Source organism: Mobula birostris, chromosome 4 (genome assembly GCF_030028105.1).
Source record: "Mobula birostris isolate sMobBir1 chromosome 4, sMobBir1.hap1, whole genome shotgun sequence".
Lineage (NCBI taxonomy): Eukaryota > Metazoa > Chordata > Chondrichthyes > Myliobatiformes > Myliobatidae > Mobula > Mobula birostris.
This window is the reverse complement of record NC_092373.1, coordinates 40,179,553-40,197,385: the sequence shown is the minus strand read 5'-3', so window position 1 is coordinate 40,197,385 and position 17,833 is coordinate 40,179,553. Positions and strand designations below refer to the sequence as shown.

General features: G+C 39.8%; 1 protein-coding gene across 4 annotated transcripts in view; it reads right to left on the bottom strand.

The window, feature by feature from the left end:
- atp11b (ATPase phospholipid transporting 11B) overlaps nucleotides 1–17,833 on the bottom strand; it is a 178,089-nt gene that overhangs the window by 54,516 nt on the left and 105,740 nt on the right. For all 4 annotated transcript variants that reach the window (XM_072255213.1, XM_072255216.1, XM_072255214.1 and 1 more), the window contains 5 exons: nucleotides 17,102–17,255; nucleotides 13,086–13,188; nucleotides 12,119–12,264; nucleotides 11,111–11,170; nucleotides 4,044–4,171 (listed from right to left, as the gene is read on the bottom strand). In XM_072255213.1, coding sequence (XP_072111314.1) covers nucleotides 4,044–4,171; nucleotides 11,111–11,170; nucleotides 12,119–12,264; nucleotides 13,086–13,188; nucleotides 17,102–17,255 — 591 coding nt within the window. The remainder of the gene's footprint in view (nucleotides 1–4,043; nucleotides 4,172–11,110; nucleotides 11,171–12,118; nucleotides 12,265–13,085; nucleotides 13,189–17,101; nucleotides 17,256–17,833) is intronic.

Here is a 17,833-nt window from a genome sequence, read left to right as displayed (position 1 = left end):
GAAATTCTATACATCACTAGGAAGAGGTACACAAAATGTGAATTAGTACAAAATGCTGCATGGTTCTGAAAGTAGAGTGAAAAAAAAATACAAAAGCAAAATTAAGATCTTTATAAGTCATTATATACAGATGCACTATTAAAACAAATTAAGCTCTTTCCATGAAGTTAGAGCTGCTTTTTACTGCTTTAAGGACCCAATTAGTTGGCCCCGCTTATGTTTCAAACAGTCTTCCTATATAAAACCCATAAAATGCCTAGATCAAAACAAGTTACATAAAGGATAAGGAAGAAATAATGGGGCTAATTAAGGTCCAACCATGTGTGGAGAGCAGGATGTATGCAAAGATCTAAATAATAACTTTGTTGCATCTTCACATGCTGTGGATTAGATAGACAGACAGGCACTTTATTGATTCCAAAGGAAATTGCAGAATCACGGCAGTATTACAAACGCACAGATATACAAATAACAAATTTTAGAAGGAAAGTAAGAAAGAATAAAAAGAAGTTCCCTCAAACAGTCTAACATGAGGGGCCATCACTTCCCTGGCTATTATTATAGAGCCTAATTACCAAAGGTAAGAATGACGTCGTATAGCGCTCTTTGGGGCAGCACATTTGGCTTAGTCTATTACTAAAAGTGCTCCTCTGTTCAGTCAAGGTGGCATGCAGAGGGTGAGAAACATTGTACAGAATTGCCAGGATTTTCCATAGGGTCCTTTATTCAACCACAGTCTCCAGTGCGTCCAGTTTGATTCCTACAACAGAGTCAGTCTTTCTCATCTGTTTATTGAGAGTGTTGGCATTACCAGTGTTGATGCCATTGCTGCAGCACACCACCACATGGAAGATTGAACTGGCGACAACAGACTGGTAGAACATGTGAAGGAGAGGCCTGCATACTCCAAAGGACCCTAGTCTACTCAAGTAGTACAGGCAACTCTGGGCCTTCCTGTACACAGCTTTTGTGTTGGTGCTCCACTCAAGTCTGTCATTCAAGTGCATCCCCAGATACTTGTAGGTCCTCCACACCCACATCCTCAGTAGTAACAGGGAGCAGTGCAAGTTTGGTCTTCCTAAAGTCCATCACCATCTCCTTTGACTTTCTAATGTTGAGCTGCAGATGATTCAGCTTGCACCATTTAACAAAGTCCTCCATCAAGGCCCTGTATTTATCCTCCTGTCTTCCCTTCATACACCCAACTATTGCTGAGTCATCAGAGAATTTCTGCAGATGACATGACTCAGTTTCGTACCTAAAGTCCAATCTATACAGAATAAACTGGAAGGGAGCTTATACAGTCCCCTGTGGGGCCCCGGTTTTACTTATAGCCATGTCTGATGCACAGCTCTGAAGCCGCACATGCTGTGGTCTGCCAGTCAGGTAGTCCATTATCCAGGATATAATGGAAGTGCTGAGCTGCAAGGAACAGAACTTTTCCCCCAGCAACGAGGGCTGTATGGCATTGAAGGCACTCGAGAAATTGAAAAACATGATCCTCTCAGTGTAGAAGGAAGTGTGTGAAATATTTAACGGTATAAACATTGTAAGAGGTGAAGAATTAAGGTATGAGTGTCTTAAAGGTGAAGTCTTAAGAGAAGCTTAGATAAGTGCATGGATGGGAGGGAAATGGATGGCTATGATCCTGGTACAGGTCGATGAGATTAGCATTTCGGCATAGACCAAATGAGCTGAAGAGTCCATTTCAGCTCTATGACTAAAGTTGGCAGACCTGGAAAGAAGATAACTCAGGCTGTTAAAAGTGACAAATTAGGAGGTTCTGACTATTATTTTCAATCCACCCTGACTGTGAGTGGTGCCAGATGATTGTTAACATTGTATTTTTTTTTTAAAAAAGGGGAAGGGATGTACTTTTTTTTAAAAAAGGGAAGGGATAAACAGAATAATACAGGTCAGTTAGTTTGATTTGATTGATGAAAAAAAAAATCAGCATCATTTCCTATGCCCCTTCACTCCTCCAGATAATTTTCCTATTTTAGTCTAAATGATCAGTCAACTGATATTATTCTGGAGCAAGCACTCTTCGCTGTCAACCACGAGCACAAGAATGGTTTTGTACCGTTCACAAACTATTTTATAATTTTTCTCTGTACTAAAATCTAAATCATTACTATATTCTCTGAACAGCAAAGGTTTAATTGTGAGCCCTTTGGAATTTTGCTGATTATGGCCACAAAAACATCCACTAATATGGCCACAAAAACATTCACTACTATTACCTTTGGTTTCTTGTAGCTGACCCAATTTTAGGATGTCTTTGCTCGGAAAAGCATGACTAATCAAATTTCACAAAGAATGTTCATGCCCGATTCACAATTGAATTTTTCTTGAGATGGTGAAAGGAATAAAGAGGGGCGGCGTGGTAGCGTGGCAGCTAGTGTAACACTTTCCAGCAGTGATCACGGTTCAATTCCTGCCACTGTAAGGAGTTTGCATGCTCTCCCTGCGACCACATGCGTTTCCCCGGGTGCTTCAGCTTCCTCCCGCATTCCAAAGGCATAAAGTCAGTACAGGTTACTAAGTTGTGGGCATACTACATTGGCACTGGAAGCATGGCAACACTTGCAGGTTGCCCTCAGCACATCCTTGGACTGTGCTGGTTGTTAACACAAACTATGTTTCACTGTACATGTTTCGTTGTTCCAATGTCCATGAGACAAATAAAGGTAATCTTTAAAAAAAACCTTTACATTGATCTTGGCAAAGTTTTTGACAAGATTCCACAAAGCATGCTGGTTTAAAAGGTAAATGCCCATGGGATCCTTGAGTGCTAAGTGGATCCAGAATTGGCTTAGTTGCATGAGGTCAAGGATAAATATTAACATTTTTTTTTTAAAAAAAGAGCTTAAGGTTACTACCAGTAAGGCTCCATCAGGGAAATTCATTTCAGGATTTGTACTGAAGCCTTATCTCAAAGTATACTAACTTGTATGTAGTGAATTATCATGCTGATCATAAGAATTGTACGAATTACATTGAATTACGTACAGTAACATTAACAAACTAAAGATCAGCAGATGAAATGGAACTCACAACTCACTGACAGGATCTTGGTCCAGTAAATTTTTGATTATTTTAATACATTCATCTTTTAGTCTTTATAAGCATTATTAAAAACTGAACTTTTTCTTCCTTCATCAAGAACTGCTCAAATTCTACTTTATCTTTACTGCCTTCTACAAGTTGTGGAACTTGTTTTACCACCAATCTAGTTTCCTGTTTAATTGGGCTCTTTGTTTTCTCCCAGTACCTGAAACAACTAGAACCTGGATTTTGCAGTTCTAATGATGAGAAAGCTGTCCCAGTTAACCTTAATTTGTGCAATGAAATTGAATCTAAGTTCTGAATCAATGCAAAAGAGAAATTCCAAAATTGTAAATGACTCTTGGTTTCCAAGCTATACCCACCAGTCAAATTGCAAAGTTGAACAGAATTTCAAGTATTTCCAAATGAGTCTCACTATAGAATATCCCTCCTTAAGATATTACACTTGGTTGCATGAACAAGTTTTTTAACAGTATATTAAGTCACAATTGCTCCTTAACCTTGCTGATGACAGTAAAATATTGTGCGTCTGCTGTATGAGTTTGAATGAAATTACAATTATTTATTCAATCTATTCAAAATTCAATACTTTTAAATTTGAAGTATTTTGAAATATTTTTAAACTCCTGATGTGATCTAGTCTACATTTATCTTACATTTTTGGAAAATACCTGAAAATTACAAATTGTTCACTGTTGTATGAAAGTTCTTCCATGGCTTAGCTGCTCGACATTTAGGTATTACTTAGATATTGAAGAAAATAATGACATCATGGAACATGTAATCCATGACCCAAAAGTAACAAGATCTTTATGGACAGGTTTCTTCTAGGTCAGTTGCTAGGATCATTACTTCCAATCAGAGTGCAAAATCTTTACAATTGGTATATTTTTTCCACTCCAAAAATTCAAACAAAATTCAAACTCACTTCTTGCATGGAAACAAATGAAAAGGAATAATCAAATTCAACCTACTTGTACAATGATGGCTTGCTCTGTAGTACCCGAGGATGCACATCTTGTTCAAACAAACTGTACATGAGGATGGGTAAGGAAGTGAAGCAAATGTTGTACAACGTCAAATAAGCACCGTCATACAACGTCTGCAAGAAAAATATATTAATGTGGTACTTTAAGTTTAAGTGTCTTTTCATCCAATAGATAGGTACATACATATCTGCAAGCTATCCACCCACCTATCTGATTATATGAAGGGTAGCCTGCATTTTAGAGCGAAGGTGAACCATCCATGTTCATTTTAATTACCCTATTCAAATGAAATTAACTGCAGGATCTAAAAAATTGTTATCAGTGTTTTGCTGCTAAGCAACAGTCAACTATACAACATTCAATTCTCTGGAGTTCAGTTGGAAAAAACTCAGGGTAATGACTCAACACTTATTTCCAATTTCATAGCTTCAGCCTCTAACATTTAATATTTATATCAAAATCCTCAATCTTGCTTTCAATCCCTCCACTGTCTTAACTTCCACATCCAAACTCCTTTAGCAAAATAAACCAAAAAAAATCTGTATTTCACCAATTCTGACTTTATGCTGTCTCAATTTCTTCCATTCAGTTAGTGCTAATGTTACTTCTAACTGTTCAGTTCCTAAACCTGTAATCATATATTCTGCTAAAGATGCTTAAAATTTCCCCTCTGACTAAGCAATTGACTTAATATCCTTGTAGTTTACTACCATATTTGAACTTTTCTAAAAAACATATTTAACACCATATTAAATATGGTATTTCCACTCTCATTTCTGCCCTCCAACATCAACCTTTTGTTAATGCCATATGAATGCAAGATGCTGTTATGACATGTACATGCCAAAATCCTAAACAATAATTATTCTAGCAAATAAGGATAATTAGTGGGAATTTGTAGGTTCATCCCAAGATAGACAAAGATTCACAGGATTAAAGCTTTTCTCCAAAAAAAGAAGTCTTTGACTCAGAATCTGTGAAGAGGAAAAATTCATTTTTGCTATAGTAAGAATGAACAGGTTTTGAATTTGGCTGGAACTGATACATAGAAGAATCAAAATAATGTTTTATATGTCTATTGCTAGATGATATCCTTACTAATCAATTTACATTGAATGCAATCTTTAGATCATCTAAACTTCCAAATATCTCTATGAAATCATTGCTGCTTTTTTTTGTATTTGGCATTTAATTCAAGTTTCTCAACTTGTTAGAAGCAGAAATTCTGTATCCTATGCTACTCCTACAAAACTCTCAGAATTTTTATTTGTACATTCAATTAGTCTCAACCCTGTGATTGCCCACTTTAAAGTGATCTGTTTAGAAAATTTTCTTAACATTTATTTTTGTTCTCTTGCTTTTTAAATTATTTCCCCGTGTTTTAATAATTCTTCTAGTAACCTTTCAGTATCTATTTTCTTTATTTGAATATTAATTTGAATTTTACTTAAATCTTACATCCATCCCACAATGTGAGGGAGTGAAAACCTTTGCATTATGACTCCATTATAATGTACAGACATGTGAATTTATAAATCTAATGGCTTGTAGAAAGAAGTGTCCCATAGTCTATTGGTCATGGCTTTTATGCTGCAGTACCTTTTGCCAGACAGAAGCAGCCGAAACAGTTTATAGTTGGGGTTACTGGTGTCCCCGACGATCTTCCAGGCCTTCTTTACACACCATCTGCTGTAAATGTCCTCAATGGAGGGAAGTTCACATCCACAGATGCGCTGGGCTGTCCGTACCACACTCTGCAGTGTCCAGCAATCAAGGTTGGCGCAGTTCCCGTACCAGACGGTGATATAGCCAGTCAGGGTGCTATCAATGGTGCCTTTGTAGAAGGTCTTGAAGATTTGGGGGCTCGTGCCAAACTTTTTCTGTTGCCTGAGGTGGAAAAGATTTTGTTGTGTTTCTTTTGCCACACAGTCGGTGTGTACAGTCCAGGTGAGATCTTCGGTGATGTGTATACCAAGGAGCTTGAAACTACTCACCCTCCCAAGTGCAGTCCCACTGATGTTGATTGGGGTGAGCCTGTCTCCATTCCTCCTGTAATCCACGTTCAGCCCTTTTGATTTTTGGACATTGAGGGAGAGGCTGTTATCTTGGCACCACTGAGTCAGCATGTTAACCTCTCCTCTGTAGGCTGTCTTGTCACTGCTAAAAATAAGGCCGATCAAAGTAGTGTCACCTGTGAATCTGATCAGCAGATTGGATCTGTGTGGGACAGCACAGTTGTGGGTGTAAAGGGAGTAGAGGAGGGGCTCAGAACACAACCCTGGGGGGCACCTGTGTTGAGGGTCAGAGGGGCAGAGGTGAGGGAGCCCATCCTTACCTCCTGTCAGTGATCCAACAGGAAGTCTAGGACCCAGCTGCACAAGGCAGGGTGCAGGCTGAGGTCTCTGAGCTTCTTGTCATGCCTGGAGGGAATTATAGTGATGAATGCTGAATTATGGTCCAGGAACAACATTTTAATGTATACATCCCCCTTCTCCGGGTGAGTGATGTCAGTGTGTATTGCTGTGGCTATAGTATCATTGGTAGACTGGTTCCGTCAGTAGGTGAATTGCAGGGGGCCCAGTGTGGGTGGTAGCATGCTGGAGACATAGTCTTTAACCAGTCTCTCAAATCATTTGCTTAAAATTGAGGTGAGTGCGACAGGGCGTCAATTGTTGGTTTTCTTAGGTACAGGGACAACGATGGATGATTTGAAACAGGAGGGCACTATACACTGGGAGGGAGAGATTAAAAATGTCCATAAACACATCCAGCTGTTCCGCACACACATTGAGGACCTGCCCTGGAACGCTGTCCAGCCGTGCTGCCTTGCAACTGTTGACACGTTGGAATGTTCTATGTACCTCAGCCTCAGCGATGACCAAGGAGCAGATGTTGTCGGCAGCTCTCCTCGGGGGTTCAGTCTTATCAACCTCGAATTGGGTGTAAAAAACATTTAGCTCACCCGGGAGTAGGGCGGCAATGTTGGCTATACTGCTGCGTTTCCTCTTGAAGTCCACAATAGTGTGCAGTTCTCGCCATATGCTGTGTGTGCCATTGTCATAGAGTTGTGACTGGATTTTGTTTGTGTTGCCGTTTTGCCACCTTAATGGCTCTATGTAAATCATAGTGGTATCTCTTCTCCTGTTGTCTCTGGAGGTGAAGGCTTTATCCTTTGCACTGAGAGCAACACACACTGAACTATTTATCCAAGGCTTCTATTTTGGATAGACCTGGACCGATTTCTGGGGAACAATGTCTTCAATGCACTTCCAAATGAAGCTTGTGACCATTTCCTCGTATTCAGAAACTTGAAATACCTCCCAGGTGACACTATCAAAGCAGGCTTGTAACATCGAGTCTAACTAGTTGGACCAGCAGTGGATGTTTTTCAGTATTCACCACTCCCACCCTAAATATTCTAGCCTACCACCAAATCATATTGATTGCTTTTTCTTCCAGTGTGACGCAATTCTTCAGCCAACCAACCTTCCTTGTGCAGACCTTATAATTATATACATTTTATTGGGAATCATGAAATATTTCCATGAATGACTGTTACTAATTATCTCAAACAAGAGAAAATCTGCAGATACTGGAAATCCAAGGAACACACACAAAGTGCTGAAGGAGCTCAGCAGGCCAGGCAGCATCTATGTGTAAGGGGTTTCTTCTTTTATGTTACTGCGTAGGCTAATCAAAATGGCTTCTTTGTTATGTTAACTGCTGAGAAAGTTCTCTCGCTAGCAGCTTGTTTGGGTTAAAGAGGGAGTTGTATTCACTTGCTAACCAATTGGGATAGACGTTATTCTTTCTTGTGTGTCTGTAAGCTATTGTGTTATGCGTTTTTGAGGAGAAGGTGCGATGGGGAGAGAGAGTGGACGTGATGCTGTGAGCTGGCTGACGGGGCGGACCCCGAGCTGGAGTCCGAGGTCCAGGGTCTACGGCGAGGAGAGGAGACGAAGACAGATTCGTGTGGAGCGTCTGATCGACCACCGTAGTTGGTCCCAGGCAGTGGGTCGAGGTGGTCAGAGGGGATCAAATGGTGAAAACAGGACCGTTACTAGAGCTCCAACTGTTTGTGCATGAAGAGGTTGAACTTTGATAAGTGTGGCGCCTTTTACTTTCCTTTTATATTTTATCTCTATTAATTATATAGTTCCAGTAATATCTATAAATTGTAATCATTTAATCGTATATGGTGTATTGTCTGTTATTTGGCGGGGTGGGGTACAATTACACAGTATCCACATAAACTTGATTACCCAGTTTGGCGGGGCCGAAGGCTGCTTCCCCTAGACGACAACGAGTTGAGCGAGCCTGAGGCTTACTGGGGGGCTACATATGGAAAAGAGTACAGTTGATGTTTTGGGCTGAGACCCTTCAGCAGGACTGGAGGAAAAAAAAATGGAGTTAGAATTAGGAGGTGGGGGGGAGGGAAGGGAGCAACACAAGGTGATAGGTGAAACCGGTGGGGTGGGTGAAGTAAAGAGTTGGGAAGATGATTGGTGAAAGAGACACAGGGCTGGAGAAGGGGTAATCTAATAGGAGAGTACAGAAGGCCATGGAAGAAAGAAAAAGGGGCAGGCAAGGAGATAAGGTGAGGGGGGTAAAAGGGGATAGGGATTTGGTGAGGGTGAGGGTGAGGGTGAGGGGGCATTACTGGAAGTTCAAGAAATCGATGTTCATGGCCATCGGGTTGGAAGAAACCCAGACGGTATATAAGGTGTTGCTCTTCCAACCGGAGTGTGCCTCATTGCGACAGTAGAGGAACCAATGGATGGACATTTCCAAATAGGAATGGGAAATGGAATTAAAATGGGTGGCCACCGGGAGATCCCGCTTCTTCTGGCAGACGGAGCGTAGGTGCTCAGCAAAGCAATTTTCCAATCTACATTGGGCCTCACCGATATACAGGAGGCCACACTGGGAGCACTGGATACTACAGATGACCCCAACAGACTTTCAGGTGAAGTGTCGCCTCAGCTGGAAGGAATGTTTGGGGCCGTGAATGGTAGTGAGGGGGATGGTGTAGGGGCAGGTGTAACACACGTTCTACTTGCCAGGATAAATGCTAGGAAGGAGATCACTGGGGAGGGATGAATGAACAAGGGATTTATGCAGGGAGTGATCACCGTGGAAAGCACAAAGTGGGAGGAGAGGAAAAGATGCATTTGGTGGTAGGATCCTGCCAGAGACGGCAGAGGTTACAGAGAATTATGTGCTGGACACGGGAGGCTGGTGGGGTGGTAGATGAGGACAAGAGGAACCCTACCCCCGGCGGGGTGGCAGGAGGATGAGGTGAGGACAGACATGTGCGAAATGGAAGAGATGCAGTTGAGGGCAGTGTTGATGGCGGAGGAAGGGAAGCCCCTTTCTTTGAAGAAGGACATCTCAAGAGTCTCAGCCCAAAATGTCGATTGTCCTCTTTTCCACAGATGCTGCCTGGCCTGCTGAGTTCCTCCAGCATTCCATGTGCGTTACTAATTATCTGTTGTTTTATGTTTCTATTTATTTTCTCATTCCATCTCAGCTAATTCAGTCCTTATAGCTTTAAGGTTTCAAACGTACATTTAATGTCAGAGAAATATATACAATATACATCCTGAAATGCTTTTTCTTCGCAACCATCCACGAAAGCAGAGGAGTGCCCCAAAGAATGAATGACAGTTAAATGTTAGTATTCCAAAGTCCCCACCCAGCTCCCCTCCCTCCTGCGCGTAAGCGACCCCAAGTAATGATTCCCCCTCCCCCCACCGGCAACAAAAAAGCATCAGCACCCGCCACCAAGCACTCAACCCTGCAGCAAAAACAGCAAAGACACAGACTTGCAATACCCAAACACTACGCATTCACCCGGTATTTGACCTATCACGGGTTTGTTCTCTCCCTAATAAGGGAGAAGGAAATGTCTCCGTTTCACAGCGAGAGGGGAGACATAACAAACAATTGCCTTTAACTAAAAAAACAGTTTCAGATCCAAATTCTATGTTATGATTACCAGAGTATTTTTTATACCATGTGATCATTAAGTAACCCTGGCTCATTCAATATGTCAACTCTAAAACAGACTGTTTCCTGGTTGGTTCTATGTCATATTGCAAGAACCTAATCCCAAATACACTCCAAATTCATCCTCATGACCATTGGTTTTGCCTATTAAAGTCACCCATGGGTATTACATGTACTGTTTGTGAAGGCTACAGTTAAATCTTTGATGTACACTACAGTGCAACTATTATTAGGAAATTCATATATGATTTCCACCAGTAACAACTTACTTCTAAACTTATTCTACATCTTGATCTTCCAAGAATTTTCACTACCATACTGATTTCTTTCTTTACCATAGCTACCCTACTGCTTTATTCTTTCCCCAATACCAAGCTCTGTAGAATATTTATTCAACTTGCCACTTGATTTCTGTAACAGCCATCAGGTTATCATACCCTAACTTAAAAAAAAATTGTGTCTTGAATTTACCCATGTTGTTAAGAATGTTATGCACCTTACATTCATATTCATTCTCTCTCTCTCTCTCTCTCCCCCTTTTACTCATGCTGGTTACTATTACATTTCTACTGAGCATCTATTCAACAACGTAAAAATCTGACCAGGTAAAAAATTTCACAAAAAGCACGACAAATTCAATCCAAGTAATTACTGCCCAATCAGTCTACTCCTAAGCATCAAGAAATGCAACACTTCATCAACAGTGGTATCAAGCAAAACTTACTCATCAATAGCCTATTCACCAATGCACAAGCTACACTTCTCAACTCCAGACCTCATCACAGCCAAATAGCTGAAATGCCATGGTGAGGTGAGAGTGACTGCTATTGATATCAAAAAAGCATTTGATGGAGAATGGCATCAAACCACCCAAATACAAACTGAAGTGAATGGGTATCAAAGGGAAAACACTCCAGATTTGGATTTTAATAAGTGCTTCTTCCTTCAAATTGTATAAATCCTTTAGTGACAGAGATAGTTAATCTGCAGAAAAAGACAATATACAGCATCCAGAAGTTCAATATAGAAACAGTAATGCTTACCTGTTGTGAAAACATACAGAAGAACTGGTATAAAAACTGAGGCGTGATAAAACAGACATTCTGAAAAAGGTGAAAGTATAATAGTGTCATGAAGCTTTAAAACAATGCACTGTTGTCAATAATAAAATGATTGCAAAGAGTCCATAAATAAAAAATAATGAACCATGAAGAAATTGATTTACAGCAGAATAATTCAATTTCATTGTTGACATCATCTAGCTCTTCAAGATTTCAAGATTTCATGATTTGATTCCTGGTCTATGCCAAGGTTCCTCCATGAGGACTGCAACCTTGTCATGGTTTGGAGGCTTACGTGCCTCAGTGACCTGGAGAGTAATGCCGGCTTTATGCTTTGGCTCTTGGTCACTCATGCCAAACAGGTCAAAGGGTAGAGGACTAAGAGTTGTCCACTAGTTTGGGTTCAGCTCAGGGCTAACAACCTTGACTGGTAAAACAGAAGTGCTACAGAAACAGCAATGAAGAGTACTTCCATATCTGAGTTTGATGGTATTCCTGAGTCCCCATCTGGAACCTGCATGACTGCTAGTAATAAAAATTGAGCCACTGACACTATGAAGCAAGTCCTGAAACACTGCCAGAGACGGAGGACTTTCATTGCTACCCTAAACACCAGCAGCGTAATGGGCAGTAGGCTATGCCAAGATTACTTTCATTGTTCTGACCAGCAGCTGGAGCACTACCACGTAAAAAGTTCCCACAATTTGTTCATTTAGACATCATTTATTTGGCTGCTAATGGAAAAGAGACTAAGTAGACAAGAACAAGATTAAATTTAGTCAGAATGCCTTTGCTTTCTAAGAGAATAAAAGGCATCACTGTCTAGGTACAGAGAATAATAGTATTATACCTGTATGTATAGGTATTATATCTGTATGATACATGAATGATGGAATTAGTGAGAATGAGGTGGCAAGGAAATGGGTTAAAACCTAGTCTAAATTAAGGCTATTGTTGCCAACTGGTAAACAGAATAGTCAAATAACATACCTTATAAAAAAAGTATTGTACAAGATGTGATATTCTAATATAATAGAAATGACCATGGACAAAAAGTAATTTAGTGAGGAAGCAGAATCTTGCTATGGCATAATCACTGTTTCTCACTGCTTGTCGGCCTTCTTTACCCATGATTCCTGTGGAAAGACGTTAAGGCAGCTTTTAAAGACATTAAGTTTTCAGAAATCTTTGAACTTTTACAATAGCTATTTAATAAAATCTACATTGTAAACAAAAAGAAACTCAGGTCTATAAACTGGCATTCGAAAGTAAGAAAATGCTCCGTGAGGGTGCAAAATGCAACAGAGGCTGAGAGTGCTGCTGTTAAAGTGCAAGTCCATGATAGCCAAAAGCTCTACCATTAGTGGAGTGAGAAAGCAGATAGATAGAAATCTGAAACACAATCCAGAATGACAAAACCAGATTATTCAAGGAATTATATCAACTTATTCATAGTCCTAAATTCAGGTTGATGACAGCACTCAATTAACCCCCAGGTAGTACTATACCCAATCCAGTAATCCGCCTCATATTATTGGGCAAGGATTCAGAGATGATTTGAGAACATCTCCAATGTGTTTTCCTGTGAGCCAGATTCAACCTGTTTAATTTGGAAAAGCTCACACCTTTATAAGTGGTTGTAATGCAAACCAAATCATTGGTCCAGAGTTTAATAAGCTTTAACTTCGAATGGCAAATGAAAAATGTTAACTCAGACATCAAGTACCTGAAAGGTAATATTAATTAGCTTTCAGACAAGGAAAATAAGTTGAACTGCTTAAAATTTTCATTCACTACTTTTACAACAAACATAAATCTTTTAAAAATTTCACTGTCTATAGACATTTGGATGGTATTGCATTATTCTAACTCATCTCACATACTATACACTTTCTGCTTTATCTACTTTGAGCTCAGAAAGATCAATAAGGTTAAGTTGACAATATTATTCACATACCTATACCAATATTTGCTTCCAGTATCATGCTGACATCATTTGCACCATCACCAATTGCCAAAGTAATTGGCTTGGTTGGCAACGTTTTCAAAAGTCTGACTACCTAAAATATGAAAAGTAATTTACATAATTTCATGTCTCCATACACAAGAGATGTACAATGAAATTCATAAATGAAAAATTTCAAAGTAGACTAAAAATCAAATATTAGATAATACACATTTTAAATTAAGTCTCTCAAAGTGCATTCTTCAACTTAGGCTGATACTCCAAAGTAATACTGATGTGTTTCCATTTTTGGGAGTTGTCTTTCAGATGTTAAAATAGTAGCACACAAGTTTTGCTAAGAAGTCTACATTTATAATCTAAACCACTTTCAACTGCCAGTTTTGAGTAACACATTTACAGTTACATTTTGGGGAGTTATCATTACTCTATTGAGAGCCTTTGAGCCTCTTTCCCAACTCACACTATTCTATTTTAAAGCCAGCTAGCAGCTCCACTCATACATTTCTTAGGCTACTTTCTATCTTGCCATGCATCTCATTATCTCCTGTGCTCTTGGGCCTCTTCTGGTAGGGTTAAAATGTGTCTTTTGGATGGACTAATCAAATGAACAGAGAAAGTTGTTGTCAAAAGGTTACAGCAAGATATAGATCAGATGCAAGGTTAAGAAGAGTATTGGCAGATGAAATTTAATCTACACAAATGAGGTGATAAAGTTTGGGAAGTCATATAGGACATACATAAAAATATACAGCTCTAAGGAATATTGATGAATAAAGGGACTTTGGGGTTCAAGTTTATTGCTCCCCAAAAGCAGCAACATAGGTACCAAGTGTGGTAAAGGAGCACGTGGCATGCTTGCCTCCATTAGTTAATACGGAAGTTACAGAACTCTGGTTAGTCTGCACTTGGCTTTGGTTGCCAAACTCTAGGAAGGATGTGGATGCACTGAAGAATGCGAGAGAGATTAACCAGGACGTGGCCTGAACTGGAAGAGTTCAGTTATAGGGAGAGACTGGATGTCTCGATTCTCCATGGAATGGAGGAGGCTGAACAGCGACCTGATAGAGGCTTATAAAATTTGTAAGTGGGACAGATACAGTAGATAGCCAGAAGCACACTCATAATGCTGGAGGAACTCAGCAGGCTAGGCAGCATCTATGGAAAAGAGGAAACAATTGGCATTTCAAGCCAAGACCCTTCACGAGTCCTGATGAGGGGTGTCGGCCTGAAATGTCAACTGTTTACTCTTTTCCACAGATGCTGTCTGGCCTGCTGAGTTCCTCCAGCATTTTGTGTGCATTGCTTAGATTTCTAGAATCTGCAGATTTTCTCTTATTTGAAGATAGCCAGGATTTTTTTCCCCCAGGGTAGGGATACAAAAACAAGATGACACAGGCTTAAGGTGAAAGGACAGATTTGGTTTTTTTTTGCACAGAGAGTGAATGGTATCTGGAATGCACTGCTAGAGGAGTTGGTAGAGTCAGACACAATTACTATGTTTAACATTTAGAGAAGCACTTAAACAAAATAGATAGGGTAGGAACATAATGCAGGCAAATGGAATTAGTGCAGGTGGGGCTGGCATTGTTGTTGTGGGTTGAATGGCTTGTTTCTGCACTGTGACTCTATAATCAGGAGTTACAAGTCCCCATTGAATCAAGGGACGAAATACAGAAAATTAAGATGACCACTGTGACACTGCTAATCATAGGGATCAATTTCAACCTTGGCAGTAATAGTCTTTCTCCTTTGATAGATTTGTCATATCTAGCCAAAATAATGAAAAGTTCAGGTATAATGTATCCAGTGGATTAATCTCTTCTTTCACTGCATACAGCTATTCTTGAAACCCCTTGCACTCAGTGTTTCATATTTTAGCCATCCCAAAGCATTTAACAGCAAATGAAGTACTTCAAGTGCAGACACATCTATAACGCATCAAACATGGCATAAAATTTACACGTACCTAGTTCCAACAGATATGCAACAACCAAGTAATTTCTTTCCATAATGACGACAGATATATAAATACATTAATGCCCAATAACAACTCTGAAAAATTCCCTTCATTCTATCCATTGCCCTCCATCACCTTCTCAGCTGTCAAGATTAACCTGTTTTGCTTCTTTCTTAAGTCTGATGAAGAGTCTTAAACCTTAAAAATTGTTTCTCTTTTTAACTTTAGATTGTTTGGCTCAGGAAGATTCTGGCCAGATCTTTTTGCATGATCTGGAGCAAGGAAAATTGGTGAATCAATGAAGTGAATAAATTAAAAATCCATATCCAGGAATTTTAGCGGTAAGTGCGCCAGTATACGACACCCTCAACAAGTCTCTGCAACTAGATCTTGGACTACTTGATGGTAAGACTTTAAGTCAGTCGAAGTTGGCAACAATATCTCAAGCTCCATCACGCTGAGCACTGGTGACCCCAGTGCTGTGCTCAGTTCACTGCTGACTCACAACTGCACTGTCAGATCCAGCTTAAACCACATCAAGTTCGCTGATGATACAATCAAAGTTGGCCTCATCAACAATGATGAGTCAGCATACAGAGAGGAGATAGAGAGGCTTGTCAAATGGTGCAAGAACAACCACCCGAGTCTCAATGTAGACAAGGCAAAACAGATGAAGGGGCTTCAGGAAGGCATGTTGACCATTCTCTGTTGCACATCAATGGCTCTGTCGTGGCCAGAGTGAAGAGCACCAAGTTCCTCGGTGTGCACATATGGATGATCTGACCTGGACCCACAGCTTTTCCTCACTAGTTAAGGATCTACACTTTGAGGAGACTGAGGCCCCCATTCTCACAATTTTCTACAGGAGCACCATCAAGATTGTTCTGTCTGACTGCACCATTGTGTTATATGGAAACTGCAAGGCACCAGACTGCAAGATTCTACAGAGGACAGTAAAAACTGCCGAGAGGGTCACCCGCCTCCCGACTTGTGACTTATACTTTATTGTCGCCAAACAATTGATACTAGAACGTATAATCATCATGCCGATATTTGATTCTGCGCTTCCCGCTCCCTGGGTTACAAATCGATAGTAAATATTAAAAATTTAAATTATAAATCATAAATAGAAAATAGAAAAATGGGAAGAAAGGTAGTGCAAAAAAACCGAGATGCAGGTCCGGATATTTGGAGGGTACGGCCCAGATCCGGGTCTTACCAGGAGATTGCATCTGAAGTTGTGGACCCCTTATCACTATCACTCATCCCAATCTCTTTAACCACTATTGTCAGGAAAGATGTACAGAAGCTTCAGGACTAGGACTGCCAGACTGGGTAACAGCTTCTTCCTTCGGGATGTGAGACCTGCCACCACCAAGGTCTTGCCACCAGGACAGTGAGCTGTTTACCTATTACTGTACTGTTTACCTGCACTGCATCCTATGTGCATTTTGAATTATATTTTAACTAATTTATGGTAATATTTTGGTTTATGTGCTGTGTAATATGTATTTTGTGGGTGCACTGTGGTCCGGAAGAATATTATTTTGGTTGTATGTACATTTTGTATAATCAGATGGCAATAAACTTGAACTTGGTTTTGCAGAAAAGAAGAAATTCAATTGTCCCAGGTACCATATGACGCTGTCCTGACTTTCCTAAGCTACCTGGGAGGCCTAATTACAGCTCTCAACTAGGAGTTACCAGTGGGGATCTGCTATCAGGTGATTAATTTTGCCTCTCCCAAGCAGCAAGACCAACAGGAATTATTATGCTGGCATCCCAGTTAAGATTAGGGACCAAACCGGATGGACATTGATTCTGAATTCATCAAACATTTTTTCTCTACTAAACTATCAAGAAAGTAAAATGTTAAGTTTTAAATTTCATTCCAGTAAACAACATTTTCAAAATCAAAATTTATTGGAGGATAAGAAATAACTAGTTCAGTCTCTTCAAAAAGAAATCTACTGCATTTCAATAAAGTATCAATAAATATTTTACAAGTGTGGAGGTTGAAACTAACTACATTTCTGAGTAGTCCACTTACTTTTGCTTTTTGTAGTGGTGCCATTCGACAACATAACACAGCACTGCAGCTTTTGCTAATTTCCATGAACAATTCTTCATGTCCTCTGAGTGCAAGTGAAAGGCTGCTTCCATCTACAACTAAGCCATGTTGCACCACGTGATCATGTTTCACTCTGTAATGATAAATCATTTGTTGAACTGCAAGCTGCAGGTTTCTAAGTTTGCGCCAGAAAGTCTCTTGTACAGCTAAACTACATATATAATCAAATAGTGCAATGGCTGACCTGATCCAAAGTATTAAAATGCAAGATACTTAGCTACATTTGTCATTTAATTTACTTGATAACAATGACGACGTTATGTTTCATTGATAAAATGCAACCCTTTGTCATAGAATAAAAGTTCAGTTTATAAAATATTACATACACACAAAAGCATTATCATTCGTCGATAAGATATAGGAGCATAATTAGGCCATTTGGCCCATCGATAAAACCATGCTGTTATCAGTCACATTCTACTAACTTTTATGGAAATGTTTATCCAGAGGGCAGCTAATATTCCAGTAGTACCAGGAAGGACTCTTTTGACTGCTTAACCAGTAGTTGATATAGATACTGTAAGAATTTTGATAGCCAAATGGTTCAGAGTAAAACCAAAAGCATGGATACATTATGCATTGGTAGCATTGTATTTTCATCATTACCTTCCCATGTCTGCAATTTTCAATGAATCCAAGGTTGATTTCTTC